We start from the raw sequence: 18,902 nt of genomic DNA, 5'->3' as shown, positions 1-18,902 counted from the left end.
CTGACAGACTCTACACTGTTAATAGGATATGTCCAGCTAAACATTAAGGCTTGCTTATGTTTGATTTTCTTTTTCTTATCTTTTTGCTTTGAATATCAAACGTTTTAGTCACTGCAAAACAGTGCAGCTATAAAGAATACGTGGATTTGATCCGGCAGCTTGGAAAGAAAGGTCAGATAACGTCATTAAAACTATTACATAAATCAGATATGCCTTATGTTAAACTACTATGTTACATCAGTTAAAAGACTACTTACTCTTTCTTTTAAACAGCATGGATACATTTTTAAAAATCGAGAGCTCTATAATTGCAAGGGTAGACCTCATAAAGACTCAAAATTCAGTTTCCAAGATATTTTAATTAAATCCCAAGTGCAAAAAGTCTCCACAACAAAGCAGACAGGAAGAATATTAGCTGGAAATACAAAGCTCTACGACACTTATACCAGAAATGAACCTATACGGCCTTGCCAACTGAAGAACATGCCTTTTTTCAGTCTCTTAAAAAGGTGGGACAGTCATGAACCTCCCTAAAACTTGTTTAGAATCTCTGCCTCTGCTTTCAGGATCATCTCTGATAAATATTAGTTCTTTCTCTTAATTACCCATACATATACAAAATTGTAAGTGTTCACACAAAAGGAGCAAGAACATTAATCAGGAATACATGTAGCAGTCCATACAGTTGTGATGGATTAGGTTGGAGCACAATACAAATGACTAGCTCAGAAGTATCAAGAGATGTTTTTTTGCAACATGTTTTAAAACGAAATATAGATGCCCTCAAGTTTCCCTCAACTTTGACTTAAATCTCGGATAATACCCAAATAATTTATGTATAGAAAAAAGTCCCTTCCATTATGGATCTGTCAGCTGTCTCACATGCTCTCATTTTAGAAGGAAAGCAATAATCTTAGCTACCATTTTAAAGCTATTATACTTATTAAACAATTATTTGAAATAATAAAATCAGTAAGAACTTTAACATAAATTCTTATGCTCAAGTTTCCTAGACTTAGCACTTTCCCATTCTGATAAACTAAATATTGCAAGATGAATTCTAACTCTTGAGCAGTGTTCTCAGCAGTTTCCTCAGTATTCTGCTTACATCAAGTCACTGCACTCATATATTTCTAGCTCCACTGTTTGTAGAATAAAAACAGAGATTCCTACTGTACCATTAATTGCTAATCTGACACTGAAGCAGTGATTTCACTGTCACGGGTGATGGGATTGAGAACTTCTGTATAGCTCAGCTCCCCTAACAGGTACAGTAACAAGCTGTTAGTTCTTTAGGCAAAAGACGTGAATCTGTTGGATAAAGGCTTCATTCTCTGCCTGTAATCAGTAACTTGAGGGCCTTCTGGAGATTCTGCACAGCAGTGCTCACATCTTCATACTGCAAAGCACTGCCAGCATATTTGCAATATTTTTGAGCTCTGGCAAAGTCCTCTGGAGTCAAACGGACTTCCCCTGCAAAAACAGAAGTATTACAAAGTTACTACGAAAGAAATCTGACTGAGGCTTCCTTCCACATAATTTCTGTGTTTTACTTGTATTTGTGGTGATACTAAGAAAACTGGGCAACTATCTGTGGTAATATCACAAAGACCAAGCTATGGCGTTTCTTCTCTTAATTTTTCTTCCCACTCATACAATGCTTGACTTCTTTGCTGCTGGCATTTGAAAAATGTAAGAGGGCCTTTCTAAACACTGGTATTTGTATGACCCACTGCCTTTCAAAAGTAAGTCAATACCTTTGAGAAAGATCTGCTCTTCATCTCATGCAGCAAAGGAGAGCTTTCTAAAGACAGTAAGTTAGCTGTAATCACAATACAACCTGCAAGAAACATGGACAGTAGGTTTTGTCTTTACAGTATGACTACTTTCTTCTTCAGGAATAATTCATAGCTAGAAACTGCTTCTTCTCAACTGGAATAACTTTTCAAAATGCAGACACATCTCTCCCTGGTATTTTTTGTGCATTTTATATTTCAGTTCTGTCCAAGTAATGTTTATGTTTCCAATTTTATGTAAGATGACTGAAAATAAGACTGATCTCATTAAGTGTGCCCATTTTTTGTAATACCAGAGGACACTAGCAAAAATATTCTCATAGTATAAATTAATTAACTATAATTTATTGATCAGAATATTTTCCTAACATAAGTTAAAATATTTGGAATTCTGTAGTGCCACACACACGCCATTCAGCCTTCTAAAAAGCATAGTAGGGACTTATGCCCTGACAGAAGATTTAATATGCAAACAGCATTATTGATGCATGCATAAAATAAAGCACAGTTATGTTCCTGTCTCTCCTACTGCTCACAAATTCACTGGGGAGTTTTAAGACTAATCCCATGCCAATCCAATAACCTATGGATAAATTATAAAAACTTTATTCATGTTCTTTCTGAACAACTTAACTTGTAAAAAAGTAATTTTTATGGACACAGATAAATAATTATATGCCATGCTAAACAAGTATGTATTTATTTAAATAGGTTTCCCACATAGCATCTTATAAGCAATGAACTCATTTCATAGATTAAAAAAATTGCATTTTAAAGTGCACCAAATATTTTATATAAAATTGATTGAACAAAGATTTAACACTATAAGTACAGTGTTTGGATTTTAAGCAAGGACATGACTACACTTACATGCATTTTTAATGGTACAATTTCAGTTAAAAGGAACCCTTTCTTTCAAAATAAAACCACAGTTAGCAATACTGTGGGAACGTTTCCTAAAGAATCTCAGTTCTTATCAGAAAATGTCTACTATATTTGCTTTTCCTTTTGCCATTCTTATTATTTAAGAACAGCTTTTGAACAAATAAAATAGAAGACCTGGGAGTATTGAAAACTAGACTGGTCTGCTGGACTTCAAAACAACCCTACCCCACTAAAAAGCAGAAGGGCAGGTGCTCTTTAGATTAATTTTATAGATTTTTAAAATACACTCTAGAAGTTTACTTATTTTTCATTGAAGAAATAAATATAACCACAAGGTAGCTGTTGAATATTGAGGCATATAATAGCTTAGTGTGCTTATTATTATTGCAATGTGTATTAGTTTACTGCTGAATAAGCAAAGCCACATTAAATCCCTTAAAATACATACACATGAGTAAATACACCTGAGGGAGTGCATAAACACAGGCACACACTTAGGTTATTTTGTAACTTAAAGTCTCAGACTAAAAGCAGCTGGGGTCAATCAGCAATTACATTACTGAACATCTTTAAGAAACTCAAAAGGCTAAGTTCCCCTCAAAGTGGCTTTATGCTATGATGCCAAAAGAAACTACAAAATAATTCTATAAAAACTGGTGAAGGCATCAGTCCAGTATTCAACTAATTTATTGGAAGGAAGCCTAAATTCACCAGTCTAATCTTATTTTTACAGTATGAACTCTATTAATGTTTTGTTGGCATAAAGCCTTATTTATTACAAAATCTACTTCAGATGCCACTTGAGGGGAAAAAAGTTAACAATTTTAAATTTATAAACCAAAGTTTACACAGTATGGGTGTTGATGTTTTGATCAGTGGCCTCAGCTTCTACTGAAGTCAGCACCTTGCAATGAGCAAGCAGAATAGAAATGAAACAGCTCAAGTGTTCTTAAATTTTCTTTTGGAAATGAAACTTTAATGCCTGTATTTACATCAAAGTTATAACACAAAAGTTAGTAACTGACTTCAGTTTAAATATTCTAGGAGTTAAGAAGCTTTAGAGAAAAGTAAAGCTGCTTTGCAGAGAAGGACCTTGGTGGACACCAATTTGTTCACAAGATGACAATGTGCCCTTGTGGCAGAAGGCTAATGGCATCCTGGGCTGCTAAGGAAGAGTGTTGCCAGCAAGTGGATGGAGGTGGGAATAGAATCATAGAATGGTTTGTTTTGGAAGGGACCTTAAATATCATATAGTTCCAACCTCCTGGCCGTGGGCCGGGGGGACACCTCTCACTAGACCAGGTTACTAAAAGCCCCATCCAACCTGGACTTGGAGCACTTCCAAGGCTCATGAGGCCACACCTGGAATACTGTGTCCAATTCTGGGTTCCCCAGTACAAGACAGAAACTGACACCCTGGAGAGACCAGCAAAGGGCCAGAGACAATTAAGGGATATGACCATCCCTCATAAGAGAGGCTGAGAGCTGGGACTGTTCAGGCTCAAGGGGATCTTATTGATGTGGACACTTGAATGGAGGGTGCAAAGAGAATGGAGCCAGGTTCTTTTCAAGTGGTGTCCAGTGGCAAGACCAGAGGTAATGGGCACAAACTGAAACACAGGAGGGTCCTATCTGACCATCAGGAAGCACTTTTTACTGTGAGGGTGACTGAGCACTGAGATGTTATGAAGTCTCTGTCCCTGGAGATAGTAAAAAGCTGTCTTTCAAATTAAGTTTTTTTGTCAAACTTCTTCCTTCAGTGCTGTGAACTAAACCATGGGAATGGTGCAGAGGCAGAGAAGACACAAAGAACATGATCTTGAGAAAGCCATTTTACAGTATCCTTTGCTTGAGCAGAAAGGTTGGCCCAGATGACCTCCAGAGGTTCCTTCCAACCTCAACCATCCTGTGATTCTGAGCTCTAAAAAAGGCCAACAACATTGGAAACATGGGAAAAGTACTCCGTATTTATCCTGAAAAAAAGCTGCTTCAGTGTTAATCTGGAATTATTAGCACAGTAGTTATACTCAGGAAGGAAACATGACAGACATATGGAATCTGTAACTAATGTCAAGCATGACTCTTTTAGTTTAAGAAGAATACAAAGTGAAAACCAAAGGGCAATTTGACTAGAGATGCTGAAGATCATGTTGGAAAAAAGCCGTTTTAGAATTGAAATAATGTTTATTCCACACCCACAGCAGATATTATGATATACCTGCTTTTCTCTGGTATCCTTTTCTATGCATCAGATGTTTATCCTTTCCATGAAGTTGCCCAAATACAAGGCAGCTGATTTAAGAACAGTTTAATAAGACAACTTGGTGTATAAAAACAGTGATGGCAAAGGTAACCGAAATTATTGCCACTTGAGGGGAAAAAAGTTAACAATTTTAAATTTATAAACCAAAGTTTACACAGTATGGGTGTTGATGTTTTGATCAGTGGCCTCAGCTTCTACTGAAGTCAGCACCTTGCAATGAGCAAGCAGAATAGAAATGAAACAGCTCAAGTGTTCTTAAATTTTCTTTTGGAAATGAAACTTTAATGCCTGTATTTACATCAAAGTTATAACACAAAAGTTAGTAACTGACTTCAGTTTAAATATTCTAGGAGTTAAGAAGCTTTAGAGAAAAGTAAAGCTGCTTTGCAGAGAAGGACCTTGGTGGACACCAATTTGTTCACAAGATGACAATGTGCCCTTGTGGCAGAAGGCTAATGGCATCCTGGGCTGCTAAGGAAGAGTGTTGCCAGCAAGTGGATGGAGGTGGGAATAGAATCATAGAATGGTTTGTTTTGGAAGGGACCTTAAATATCATATAGTTCCAACCTCCTGGCCGTGGGCCAGGGGGACACCTCTCACTAGACCAGGTTACTAAAAGCCCCATCCAACCTGGACTTGGAGCACTTCCAAGGCTCATGAGGCCACACCTGGAATACTGTGTCCAATTCTGGGTTCCCCAGTACAAGACAGAAACTGACACCCTGGAGAGACCAGCAAAGGGCCAGAGACAATTAAGGGATATGACCATCGCTCATAAGAGAGGCTGAGAGCTGGGACTGTTCAGGCTCAAGGGGATCTTATTGATGTGGACACTTGAATGGAGGGTGCAAAGAGAATGGAGCCAGGTTCTTTTCAAGTGGTGTCCAGTGGCAAGACCAGAGGTAATGGGCACAAACTGAAACACAGGAGGGTCCTATCTGACCATCAGGAAGCACTTTTTACTGTGAGGGTGACTGAGCACTGAGATGTTATGAAGTCTCTGTCCCTGGAGATAGTAAAAAGCTGTCTTTCAAATTAAGTTTTTTTGTCAAACTTCTTCCTTCAGTGCTGTGAACTAAACCATGGGAATGGTGCAGAGGCAGAGAAGACACAAAGAACATGATCTTGAGAAAGCCATTTTACAGTATCCTTTGCTTGAGCAGAAAGGTTGGCCCAGATGACCTCCAGAGGTTCCTTCCAACCTCAACCATCCTGTGATTCTGAGCTCTAAAAAAGGCCAACAACATTGGAAACATGGGAAAAGTACTCCGTATTTATCCTGAAAAAAAGCTGCTTCAGTGTTAATCTGGAATTATTAGCACAGTAGTTATACTCAGGAAGGAAACATGACAGACATATGGAATCTGTAACTAATGTCAAGCATGACTCTTTTAGTTTAAGAAGAATACAAAGTGAAAACCAAAGGGCAATTTGACTAGAGATGCTGAAGATCATGTTGGAAAAAAGCCGTTTTAGAATTGAAATAATGTTTATTTCACACCCACAGCAGATATTATGATATACCTGCTTTTCTCTGGTATCCTTTTCTATGCATCAGATGTTTATCCTTTCCATGAAGTTGCCCAAATACAAGGCAGCTGATTTAAGAACAGTTTAATAAGACAACTTGGTGTATAAAAACAGTGATGGCAAAGGTAACCGAAATTATTTTTTAAACAAGATGCTCTTTTTTCTTGTTAAAGGACTTCTAGGATATTTGAAATATGAATCCTTCTTAAGATCACAAAACCATGTAAAGTATCAAATTATCATTTCTATTCTCTGTGTATTATTATGCACAAGTGGAATGCACAAATAATTTCTCTATACTGTGTCACCTGTGGAAGCAAGGCATGTTGGTAACGTAAGAGGATCTTATAAAAACTCTGTTTAGCACAACCATGAATGCATTTAGTGTTAGCAAAATCTAGGGGTAATTTTTTCAAGCAAACTACATCAGATAAGTGCATGTACACATTATACAAAGTTGCTGTGTATCTCTACATTTTGTTGTGAGAGACATTACCCAGTGCTTAACTGCATAAGACTTGACACATACAAAACTCAATGTTAAATTCTGAAACCTGTTCCCAAGGACAGGGCAATTACTGAAGGATTCATTCTGACTAAAATCAAAAGAACACTATTATTTTAACTTAATTTTCTTTTGAGAAAATACTCCACTCTCCTCCAGCAAAAGTTTATCTCCCATCATAACATCAATTCTCATGTTATGGGAAGGAAAGAAAATATATAATGTATTTTAAAATATACATTTGCTCTTGTTACCAGAAAGGGTCTTGCAGGAATATGTGGAATATCCTGTTTGGCTATGCCTATACTAGTACATTCATGAGTGCCAGGGAATGTGTCTCAGCACTCAAACTTGACTGTCTACACTGTCAAACTGCTGGAACAGAATTCAGTATGGTTTTGGCCCAGGTAAGCTAGCACTTTCCCAAACAATTTCTGGGCATGACTTGCGGTCAGAGCAAGTTAGAGACCATTCAGTATTGGCAGCCTTCACAAAGTACCTTGTTTAGAAGGTTTAAAAGTTTAATAGCATGGATGTGAGTGGGCCTGTGCCAGCTGTTCTCAGCATCAAATATCTACAGGCATGTTTAATTTATTAGTATAGACACAGACATTGTGTCTAAATTGTGGAGCAAGTATACTTTGCACTGTGCTAGCTCTATGGCTCTACTGGAGGGCAACACTGATCCCTCTAACTCACCCAAAGTAAACTTCAGTTCCACAGAAATGGTGCATACCAAAGTCTAACCTCAATACACATCCAGAATCTAGTCCCAATACATACATATTGCAACCCAGGAACCAAGGAGGGATCCTGGGTCCCACTGTTTAGTACATTCACAGGCATTTCTAAATCTACTTATAGGTCAGCGAACAAGGACATTGTGGAACAAAGTACTGCTGGTATAAAAAGGGCTCCTCAGCAGCACAGAGAAGAATGGTACCTGCCATTACTCTTGCAGGTATAGCTGAAGGGATGAAGGGAGGATGCTCTAGGTAATGACGAGGCATGCATCATAGGATGGTGACAGACAAAGACAAACACTTTCCATTGCTCTGGAGTTTCTTAATTCTATACATGCAAACAAAACTTACTGTATCACTACTGGCTGAGGTATTCCTTATGCCCTCTCAGACTCCTGCATACCTGAGAGCATATTGTCTAAGTTTTCAGAACTCAGGATCTGTATGAGCTGTATCACCTCTCCAGCTGCACTTTTGCAAAATTTCCCCATAAGAATGTAACACTAAGTTGTTGCAAGACCCAAACTGGTTGTGACACAAGAGATTTACAGAGAAGGAAGACAGACATGCACATATTCAGGTTAGATCAAGTTAGAGATTCATCACTGTGATTAGCAAGGGTCTTAATCTTTTAATTACAAGACTGTAGTTATTATGAATTCTCACAAACACAGGGTATCTTAATTAACTCAATTCCTTTTTATTCATATTTAGGTACTTACTAAATCAGGTTATCACAGGTAAGTGGCTAGAGGGAGCAATGCTGATTGCACTGACACCACCCAGATATAATAATAATAATAGAACTTCTAATATTTAATGAAGAATTAAAGTTTAAATCCAAATTATGACATTTTTGACAACTAGAATAAAACTTTCAAATCAAGAAACATGATTACTGAAGTTTCCAGAGCAGTTATCCAAAAACCTGTTAGAATGACTGTCTAGAGGATCATGATAAGCTGGTTAAATACGTAAGCTCTGCTGCCAAACAACACAAAATTTGCCTTCCAAATGGTAAAGCTGAAGTAAAGCCTTTAGCTGTATTGGTTAAGGAGTTATTGAAACCCCAACAACAGCCCCTCAAACTAAAAAACTATCACCAAGTTTAAATGGTTCAGCTGCAGGTCAGAGGCACTGTTTTCAATAAAATGAGTTGTCACGTAAGACATTACAGTAATATGTCAGGCAAAAAATAGGATGTGACTTCTGCTCTTTAAGAGAATACTAAAGGTTAATGCGTCTCTATCAAAGGTAAATTTTGTTATTTTTTTTTAGACATCTGCAAAAATGGCTTTCTAATATATTAAGATGGACACATCCTTAAGTATTCTTATGACAGTAGACTAAAATCAAACTAAACACTGAATGCCTATTATAGCATTATATTGAATCAACAATTCTTTTCCAGTAAAGCTGGTATTTAACATAGACACCCTTTTCAACAACACAATAAACTAAAATTTCTACCTAAATATTTCTAAGTTACGATATGCAAGAATATACCTATCTAAACTCCATAATCACAATGGGCAACATTTGACTGTATCTAGAACTGAAATTTAAAGCATCAGTTACATATACTATCAGCTGGAATGTCATGATTAGTTAATAAAATAAATAAATAACTTATGTACTGACCCTGTACAAGAAATGTGAAGTGAATGGAATGTATACTAATTAATAAAAATACAATTTAGCAAGGCTATAAGGAACATAGCCTTTGCTAAGTATATTAGAATCTCATCTGAGAAGCAGCAATATTAATCAGAAGTCCAACACAATGCTAGCTCATTGGTTCAAAAAAGTCACTTTGACAACACTAATCATACGTTGTAGCAAAGTTTTCAGAAGCTCTTAGCAACACAATGCTTCAATTATCTCCTTTCTTTTTAGAATTTTGGAATAAGTAGCATTCAGGTAACCATAGTTTCCTGAACTTCTTCCTTCAGTACACAGAAGACACGCGACACAATACATCCATGCACAGACAATACAAATGCCACTGTCTTACCTGCAGACTGAGCACTGTAAAGGGAAGGATCGACTAGAGGAATATTCTGAGGAGCAGGCTGAATGGTGTTACTTGTCACTCCTGCAAATCAATGCAAAAAATTGGACCTGGGTTATTTTTATATATAGACTTGAAAAATAAGAAGACAAAATAAGAAAATAGAACTGGTAAGCCTGATGACTCCATCAGAGAGACTCCATTATCATATTTTCAAAGTCCCATGCCTGGATTTCACACTTGCCAGCTATCTCCTTCCTAATTCCTTTGAATAAAGATGGATTTAAAAGGGAAATGGTGATGGTAGAAGAAGAAACAGTACCTTATGCTGTGAAGCATTCCTGTATCTGCGTTCATGTTTTAGACACCCTCACTTGCAGTGATCCCAAACTGTATTTTTGCAGTATATGTCTGGAACACACCAGACTGACATAAATTTATTTCTACATCTACTATGTATGAAGACAGCGTAAACACTTTTCTAACTTGTCTGTTATTTCACGGAATGACTGATAGGCTTAACGATAAGTAATGCAAATAATAACATATTCTAAGAAGGTACATATTCCGTAATTTTCAGATCTGGTAAAAACAAAGAGCTAAACATTTACCCAAGCTGAATATAAAAAACAACACTCCCTATCAGACCCAAAAAAACCCACCTATCTGAAGGATATCCCTTTGATAAAGCTGAAAAAAAGAGCATCCTGAACTTCTCGTAGAGTGAAGCATTTTTAAAATGAGAATGTAAAAGAAAAGGAGGGGCTGTATGACAAGAATATCTCTTAAGTTCTGTAATATAAAAATGTATGTTAACAATCAAATTATCAACAGGATTAAAATCAAGAGCTTTTAATTTTTTAGTCGTATTAAATATCATTACAAAAAGGTAACAATGAGGTTAAAAAGTTGTACTAACAAATAATATGACTTCTTTTAAAAAAAAAAAACAAATACAGTGACTGGGAAGAACTTTTGGTTTTCAAGAACTTAATTTTGGTCCAAAAATGACACAGAATAAGAAAGATGTAGGAGCCAAATAGTAGTAAGGACAAAACTTCCACTAATAATATTGTCTGAGACAAAGCAGAATACACATAGTAGAAAGGTATGAATGGTACATCTGACATGACTGTTACAGTGGTGTTGTACCATTTTGAACACTACACGGGGTATGTTCCCACATAAAGAACAGCAGTCCATCTGCACAGGGAAAGCTAAATATGAAAGGAAGTTAAATAATTTCATTTATCAACTGAAAGATTCAAATGGTGCTTTACAGTATGGATGTTGCAATGCATGATTCTAGAGAATAAAAAGAAATTTTGTCTGCAGGAACACTCACTCTTTCAGTTCATATATTTCTCCTGGCAAAATGCTCCAAAATATGAATTACGTATTTTAAAAAACATAAAAAACATACATGTATTTCCAATGGCATATTTACAATGTTAATGTATGGAGTTGCTTCTGCCATAGAATATATATAAATTATTTTACTTTATGTCATAGAAAAGAGGGCTAGAATTCACCTCTCAATAAAGGCATGATTTTTTTGGGTGTGATTCAGACATACCTGTGTTATGAGGTACTTCAGCTGGTGTGTTAGCTGGCGCATGGGCACCTGGTGGTATATGTATACCAGTATAATTACTAGTTGGTATGTTGTTAGCTTCAAAAGTAGATGATGATGTTGGTTGAGTTGTTCCACTATGGAGAGAAGAAGACCCTGCTTCTTCCCTTTCAGCATCTTCTAAGATGAAACAAAACAGGAATTACTGCAACTCTTCTGTATAAACACTTGAAACTTGGTCTTTCTTTTAAAACCTCCTTTGCAATTTTTGCTAGTAGAAAAATTGCCACCACAGTATCACATAAAACATTTATCAACCCAAATCACCTAAGGTTGACTTGACAAAATAAAAAGGCAACATACCATAGGATAAAGATCTAGAAACTCAAATACTTTCAAAGTTCTCTTCTGTTTAAATTGTAGGATCATGTCATTACAGGCTGGAATAGAAGTAATCTGTCTGATCAGCAATATCCCTTCTACTTCCATACGTCATACTTCAGTAGCTGAACAAGATACCACCAATATGCAGTAATTTATATTTTAATACAAACATGAACCAGAATAAGGAAAACCCTCTTTACCTTGAAACTCTTTGTAAAAAAAAAAGACAATGCAAATCCTTCCACCCCGTATCAATTACACAAACAAATAAATAACAAAAAAAAGGGAACTTTGGGAAAGTAATATGAAACAAGAAAAGAAGACTCAGCTTAGCCAAGTCATAACTGTATCTGGACCAGCTGGAGTACATCATGCACTATAAGAATAATGAGGTTCAACATATGCCATAGCATGTACAAAGAACATATTATTTTTCAATCTAGTCATGTTCTGAATGTTTTGGTCTAGTTAATTCAATGTTGCTTTGAAGGTTAATAGTCCAATTTTATTATGCTGATGAGCCAGTTAATTTAAAATATGGTTGATTTCTGCTCCTCAATTTTAATTCAGTTCCATTTTTAAAAGCTAATTTCCTTTTACTTTGTATGTGTTCACCTGTATAAATAATGTCAAGTGGAATAACCACAGTTTTGGGAATGACTTTGTTAACAGTCAGTTCTTGAAACAGAGCAAAATGAACATAGGAGCACAAAACTTCTATGTGTTTAGAGCTGGCAAAAGAGATGTTTTTTCCTTTATGAAATCCATACTGATCCAACTATACAAGATTATGTATTATGCAAACACGCCTACTGTTTAATAATTAAACAGTTGACTATTATAAATATCAGAATTTTCCTCATGCAATGTCCTCCTCCTCCCAGAAAAAGTTCAGGTACTACCTTTACTAAAAATGACTAACCACCTTTTAACTCATAATACTAGTTACTACAACAAAAGGCAGTAATGCAGAGTAAAATCAGAAGTATTGTCATTAGGATATTTTTATTGGACTTTAATAAATATACAGTTAAGGAATATATTCTTGTTGTATAGTGCCATGTTGTAGTAGTATACTTTCATTCAGAACATCCTAATAAATAGATTCACAAATCCCTCAAATCCAAAGTCTAATGACAATAATCTTTATTTAAAAGTATTAAAAAGCAGAGAAATCTAGAAGTGAAGTTCTGTCAGGTGTGTCAGTGTGTCAAGCACTGCTGGAAAAATTTAATATAAAAACACAGCACATGGTAAAATTTTCTGTGTTACTCTTGTGAAAACTACCTTCACTTGCTGCAATCAGTAATTCAGGCTCTTAAAGAGATGGGCCAATGCCAGCCTCATGAAAATCAACAAGGGCAAGTGCAAGGTCCTGCATCTGGGTTGGTGCAACCCCAGGTGCAAATATAGGCTGGACAGAAAACGGCTGGAGAGCAGTCCCAAGGAGAAGGACTTGGGGGTGGTAGTAGATGAGAAGCTCAACATGAACCACCAGTGTGTGCATGCAGTCCAGAGAGCCAACTGCATCCTGGGCTGCATCAAAAGAAGTGTGGCCACCAGGGCCAGGGAGGTGATTCTGCCCCTCTACTCTGCTCTGATGAGACCCTACCCAGAGTACTGTGTACAGTTCTGGAGCCCTCAGCACAGGAAAGACATAGAGCTGTTGGAGAGAGTCCAGAGAAGGGCCACAAAAATGACCAAAGGGTTGGGGAACCTCTGCTGTGAAGACAGGCTGAGAGATTTGGGGCTGTTCAGCCTGGAGAAGAAAAGGTTCCGGGGAGACCTTATAGCGGCCTTCAAGTACCTGAAGGCGCTACAGGAAAGCTGGGGAGGGGCTTTTCACTAGAGGGGGCAGTGATAGGACAAGGGGTAATGCTTTTAAACTGAAAGAGGGGAGATTTAGGCTAGACATCAGGAATAAATTCTTCACCATGAGGGCAGTAAGGTCAGAATAGGTTGCCTAGAGAGTTGTGGAAGTCCCCTCCCTGAACGTGTTTAAGGCCAGGTTGGATGAGGCTTTGTGCAGCCTGGTCTAGTGTGAGGTGCCCCTATTCACAGCAGGAAGGTTGGAATCTGAAGTTGAGGTGCCTTCCAACCTTAACCATGTTATGCTTCTATCTGCAAGCCCCCATCCCATCCTTGTATGCCTGTCTCATACTACATCCCAGTCTTTTCTCCAAAAGCTTCCCAGTTTCAGCTTCAAACTTCCTCACTCTTTTTGGTCTCCAGTCACTCCTGTAAAAGTGCAGTGCTGTAGGCAACACTAGTCATGGAAGATATGAACTAAAGTGGTTAAGGTCTGGCAATGTTATAAGCAAAAAAAGCAATGAAAAAAAAGTATCAGAAGTGCTGACCACCTTTAATAACAGTGCCTGTAAGAGACAAATTCACAAAAGTGCAGTACACTTTTTAATCAAGTCTATGTATCAAGAAATCAAGCTCAACTGTTTGACTTGTTCATTATGCAACTGGCAAATGTTAAACTGTATTAAACATAAAAGTACCTTTGTTCAAATTAACTCTTCTTAGGTGTTGAAAGTGCCTAAATGTCATCAAAGCATTGCAACTACTCTTTCTGCAAAGTAAATATTTAAAATATTCTTTATCAAAGATTGAAGTACTAGAACCATTTTGAGATATGTGCTTGCAGTATTTATGAAGAGTTTTAAAAGCAGTGCTAAACAGAAGGAATTCAAGCTGCTGGAAAAGAACATTTAAGTCAACAAACTTTTTAAGTCCTGTGGTTACAACATCCATAACATTATTGAAAAACAAATCTTCTCCAGGGAATGGGAACGAACACTAGAAGAATTAGAGAATTAATTTCTCATAAAGCAGTACTAACCTAGAAATTAAAGTTCCCTGCGATTTGCTCAAGGATGGTGAAATACCACGCTGTGAAACAGTGACACAATTGTTTCAGCTCCAGCTGAGTTTCTTGCCTGGAACCTCATCAGCCTTGGTGCTTGTATTCCAGCACAATAAATTCATGTGCTCTTGAGATTTTTTTTCAGAGCTACAGTACACCCAGACTATCTGTGAGTTTGTTTTAAACTATTTATTTATTGAAGACAAGACTTTGTGGAATAAGGCTGATATCCCTGGCCCAATTATCAACTGTTCAAAGACACTCTCCTAGAGAGGATCCTCCAGGTTTAACGGCATTCCCCCGTCTAGTGTAAGGAAACACTAATTATGATTTAACTTCTGCAGTCCTGAGCACTAAATTTAAAACTAGAAAATTTGCTGTTATTAAGGAGTCCCATCTCACCCGCTTCTCTGGACTCTTCTTTTTCATGAGTCCAGAAAATTAAAAGGTTAATATATTAATTTTAGTTTAAAAAACATGTTTTTTTCCTCAGTCTGCTGCACTTTTCCTTTTAGATTGAGATGTTGATAAAATATGCACAATGCAAGGTTCTCCTGGCACACGGCTTTTAAAAAATATATATTTCTTTTTTCCACAATGCTGAGAAATAGGCTCAAAAATACATTAAATGTTCATACATTGTTCTTTCTGCTAGTTGGGACTATAAGGATTTCTGCAATATAAATGTAGAATACATATTACATATTGCAATGAAAGTGGCGACATGTACTTCACTATGGCTATACTGTGACCATTTTGGAACTTTTTCATATTTCAAATTACATTTTAAATTTTTTCCATTAGTATAAAATCTTGTTGGATGACCTGGACTATGGCCAAGTGACCTTTATGTGTACTCTAGGACTTGCATTTCAACTGCATTAATAAATTAAGCATGCCATTTTAAGGTTTCCATGGTGACATCCTGACAAAACCATCCATAAATCCAACAGCAGAACTGCATAAAGCATGCCTATGTTACCCTAAAAACATCTCCAGGAGTTACAGTATGGTTTTTGAGAATCACAAAGAAAATAACACTTCGGAAAAAAATGGTAATTTGTCAAGCTACCAGAGACCTAGTTTCACTCTGTTTAAACAGACTTTTTCCACTTGTCAGGGGAGGAAGAAAATGAGCAAGCAGAAAGGAATGGGGAAGGTTCAGCTGTACATTCAAACAATGCTGCGTTTCTTTGGATGATGCACAAAGCAATAACTGACACTTTTTTTTACTGACCCTTCTAATAAAAATTAATTTGCACAACATTTTTGTCTTGATTATATAAAGTACTATGGACACCTCCACTATGGAGATAATTTCAAAAACTAAAGATAAAAAAGTATTTTCATTTCATTGCTCAGAAAAGGGTGAGAAATTATCTTACTACATGAAACACAATTCGACAAATAAAAAGTTACTCCCCAATTATAGATATTGCAGGTTCCCTATCAGTAGGATGTTAAAATTTTGGCTCACTCAGCATTTGCATCCCCTTTAAGTTGTATGTAGATGTAACTTGTTAGTGAAAGCAATAGTCTTCACCTATTCACACTACTGCTTTTAATGACCTGCAATGAATAGTGGGGATTTAAGGCTGAATTCTACTTTCCCTCCTATAACAGTTGCTTTTGCAGTCTTAAGCTAGAAATATTTAACTGGGCTATTCATTAACATTCACTATAACAAAAGATATTTTTCCCACAAGTTGTTTGCACCTGGAGTTGCACTGTAAGTCTCTGTTGCTACAGCTGCACCAGCAGCTAAGAAAACTGCCTTGAAAAAGATTTTCTGCTGATGCTTCACTTCAAATACAGCTATGCCTAGAGTGGAGTAAATCCGAGTGGGTAAGACAGCCAGTCATTCCAGGGTTTAAACGTGCAGCACATCTTTTGGTATGGTAAGCAAAATAACAAACTGGTAGCCTGGAAATCAGATTGTATCATACTCATTATTTGTTCACAAATATTTGACTTTACTTATGTTGTAGTGTTTCTAGATTATCAATACCCAAACAGTATTTTATCCAGGAAACTGCAAAGACATTATAGTTTTTATAGATGCTTCTAGACACTTTTGGTTACTTTCAACAAGATAAAGGCTAAGAATAAACAGGGATAGATGTTTAGCATATATTCTCATTTAAAAATGAGAATTTATATTTTTTTATTTATATTTTTTTAGTTAATTGTTTTTTTAAATGTAATAGTGGTCTGGAGATAGAAATGATAAGAGAATACACTGTGAAAAGCCACTTTTCAGAATTTTTTGGCTAAATTTGCATCTCAGAAGCCCTTCTAGCTGACTCTCATATTTCCACTCATTAATTCTGCGAGATTGTTTCAAGAATCATAGGCTGAAGCATCCCTTGCAAGTTATCCAGTACAATTCTTCACTCACAGCAGTACTAATGCAGATCATGCTGCTCTGGGAACAGAATTGCTAAATGGAAGGAACTTCCTTTGGTAGTCCAACCACCAGTTGCCCAGGACTGTCTCCAGTCAGGTTTTGGATATTTCCAAGATGGAGATTCCATGACACCTCTTGGACTCTCTTTTCAATATCTGACCATGTTCTTGATGAACATTATTTTCCTAATAATTAATTCACATTTACTTTGTTGCAACTTGTGTTCATTGCCTGTTGTCCTATCATTATGCACATCCAATAAGAGTCTGGCTTAGATCTTCTTTATACTCTCCCATTAGGTTTAGCTTAAGACAGCAATAACAACTCCCCTAAGACATTTCACTTTGTTCTCCAGTTCACATTTGGAAGACAACAGAAAATTCTCATACTTCAAGTAGTAGACTATTTTCTGACAAAGGTGAGCTTGGAAGGAGTAAGACTGCCTATCTTCTACTGCCTTATACTTTTTTCCCTGTCTGATAAATCTGGTAAACTAGATAGTTTTTATTCATGCTACTTTGTCACTTTTTATCTTCTGCTACACATTTGTCTTCTGCAGAAGAATTGGCTAGTGGCTGCCAAGTGAAATATGATGCTATAGCTGACTGTAAGGACCACCAGCTTAATCTTTCTAAAACTAGTAGGTCATGCCCATCGCATCTTTCTTCATAGATGAAGAGAGAAAAAGCTTCAAAATGTGAGATCACATGATGAAAAGACTGAGAACTAAAAGAGAAACCAGTTTTCTAATGTTTTGACATGTTTAAAACAAAACCAACATGCAGAAAATGATAAGCCCATTCATAACATTTGAAATTACAGGTTCAAACTTGAAAATCCAACTAAGACTGAGGTACAGATGCCAAATATGAATGAATGGAAATAAACAAATACTTGTGTGTGTACATCTAAGTATATGGATCATATACATGAATATATATGAATTTAAAACTTTATGTAGTCACCTCTGCAGCTACCTAACAAGTTAATTTCTTTCTTTTGTATTGTAATTCAGTGATCATTTTAATTAGAAAAAATTCAAGCGTAAGATATAGATGAGTATCAACATAAGTGACATTTATTCAAGCCACAGTCTTGTATACTAACTCAGAGGGAAATTTCAAATCATTTAATGTTCTTATTAGTTTCATTAGATATGTGAAGAATTATACATAGAGGTGATTTGTGCATAATTAGTCTGATTGAATTTGCATAATTAAAATATCAATTTCAAAGACATTCTATTTCCATGAGAGATTCACAATTTGAAGTTTGTATTTCAAGCTTCTACGCTGACTGAGGAGGCAAACTTAGAGACCCCTTGCTAATGAGACTGATTGCTATCAAAAGCAACTCGTGAAATGCAAAAAGAATTAAACATAAGGTATCAAGCACAGAAAAACTGCAAACAATGAAAAAGTAAATGGGTGAAAACATTTCAAAAGTTAATTTAACAATTACATACCATTTTTATATATTTCAGAAATGTATTATTTTTTGAATATATTTTGCTTTTATCTGTAACTGCAAAGCATGGTATTATTTGTTTTAATGGCTTAATAAAAAGGTTTTGTAAGTTATCTCATTCTTGCATGTATCTGTGAAGCCTTTGGATCTATACTAGAAAAAGGTTGACACTGGAAACTTTAGAAATAATATGGAAGCTTTGTTTTGAATGTTTAGTCGTTTTTAGAAAAAATACACATAATGACATAATAGAATGGAACTGTCTTCCTCAGATGAGGTTAGGATGTTATGAACATGCCCTTGTAAGACAGTCTGCTCAATATGTGTTCTGTTACTTCATGGAGCGGGAAGCTTGCATGCTCCCAGTGGTGGTGTCTGTCTTAAAAAAAACCTCTACATGAGAATGGTTTGGATGGCCCTAACATTTCTTTCTGAAGAGCTAAGACTTAAATTAGCAGCAGAGTTT

General features: G+C 36.3%; 1 protein-coding gene across 2 annotated transcripts in view; it reads right to left on the bottom strand.

Annotated features, from left to right (window-relative positions):
- Positions 1 to 1,312: 1,312 nt before the first annotated feature.
- VTA1 (vesicle (multivesicular body) trafficking 1) overlaps positions 1,313 to 18,902 on the bottom strand; it is a 37,222-nt gene continuing 19,632 nt past the window's right edge. The window contains exons 6-8 of one of the 2 annotated variants that reach the window (XM_009998526.1): positions 11,310 to 11,483; positions 9,737 to 9,817; positions 1,313 to 1,473 (exon numbers count right to left, since the gene is read on the bottom strand). In XM_009998526.1, the coding sequence (XP_009996828.1) occupies positions 1,328 to 1,473; positions 9,737 to 9,817; positions 11,310 to 11,483 (401 nt within the window). In that variant the 3' untranslated portion in view covers positions 1,313 to 1,327. The remainder of the gene's footprint in view (positions 1,474 to 9,736; positions 9,818 to 11,309; positions 11,484 to 18,902) is intronic. The other variant, XM_009998527.1, reaches the window with a different exon arrangement.

Source organism: Chaetura pelagica, unplaced genomic scaffold, assembly GCF_000747805.2.
Source record: "Chaetura pelagica isolate M959 unplaced genomic scaffold, ChaPel_1.0 scaffold455, whole genome shotgun sequence".
In the NCBI taxonomy this organism is placed as follows: Eukaryota; Metazoa; Chordata; class Aves; order Apodiformes; family Apodidae; genus Chaetura; species Chaetura pelagica.
This window is presented reverse-complemented; position numbering and strand designations above follow the sequence as displayed.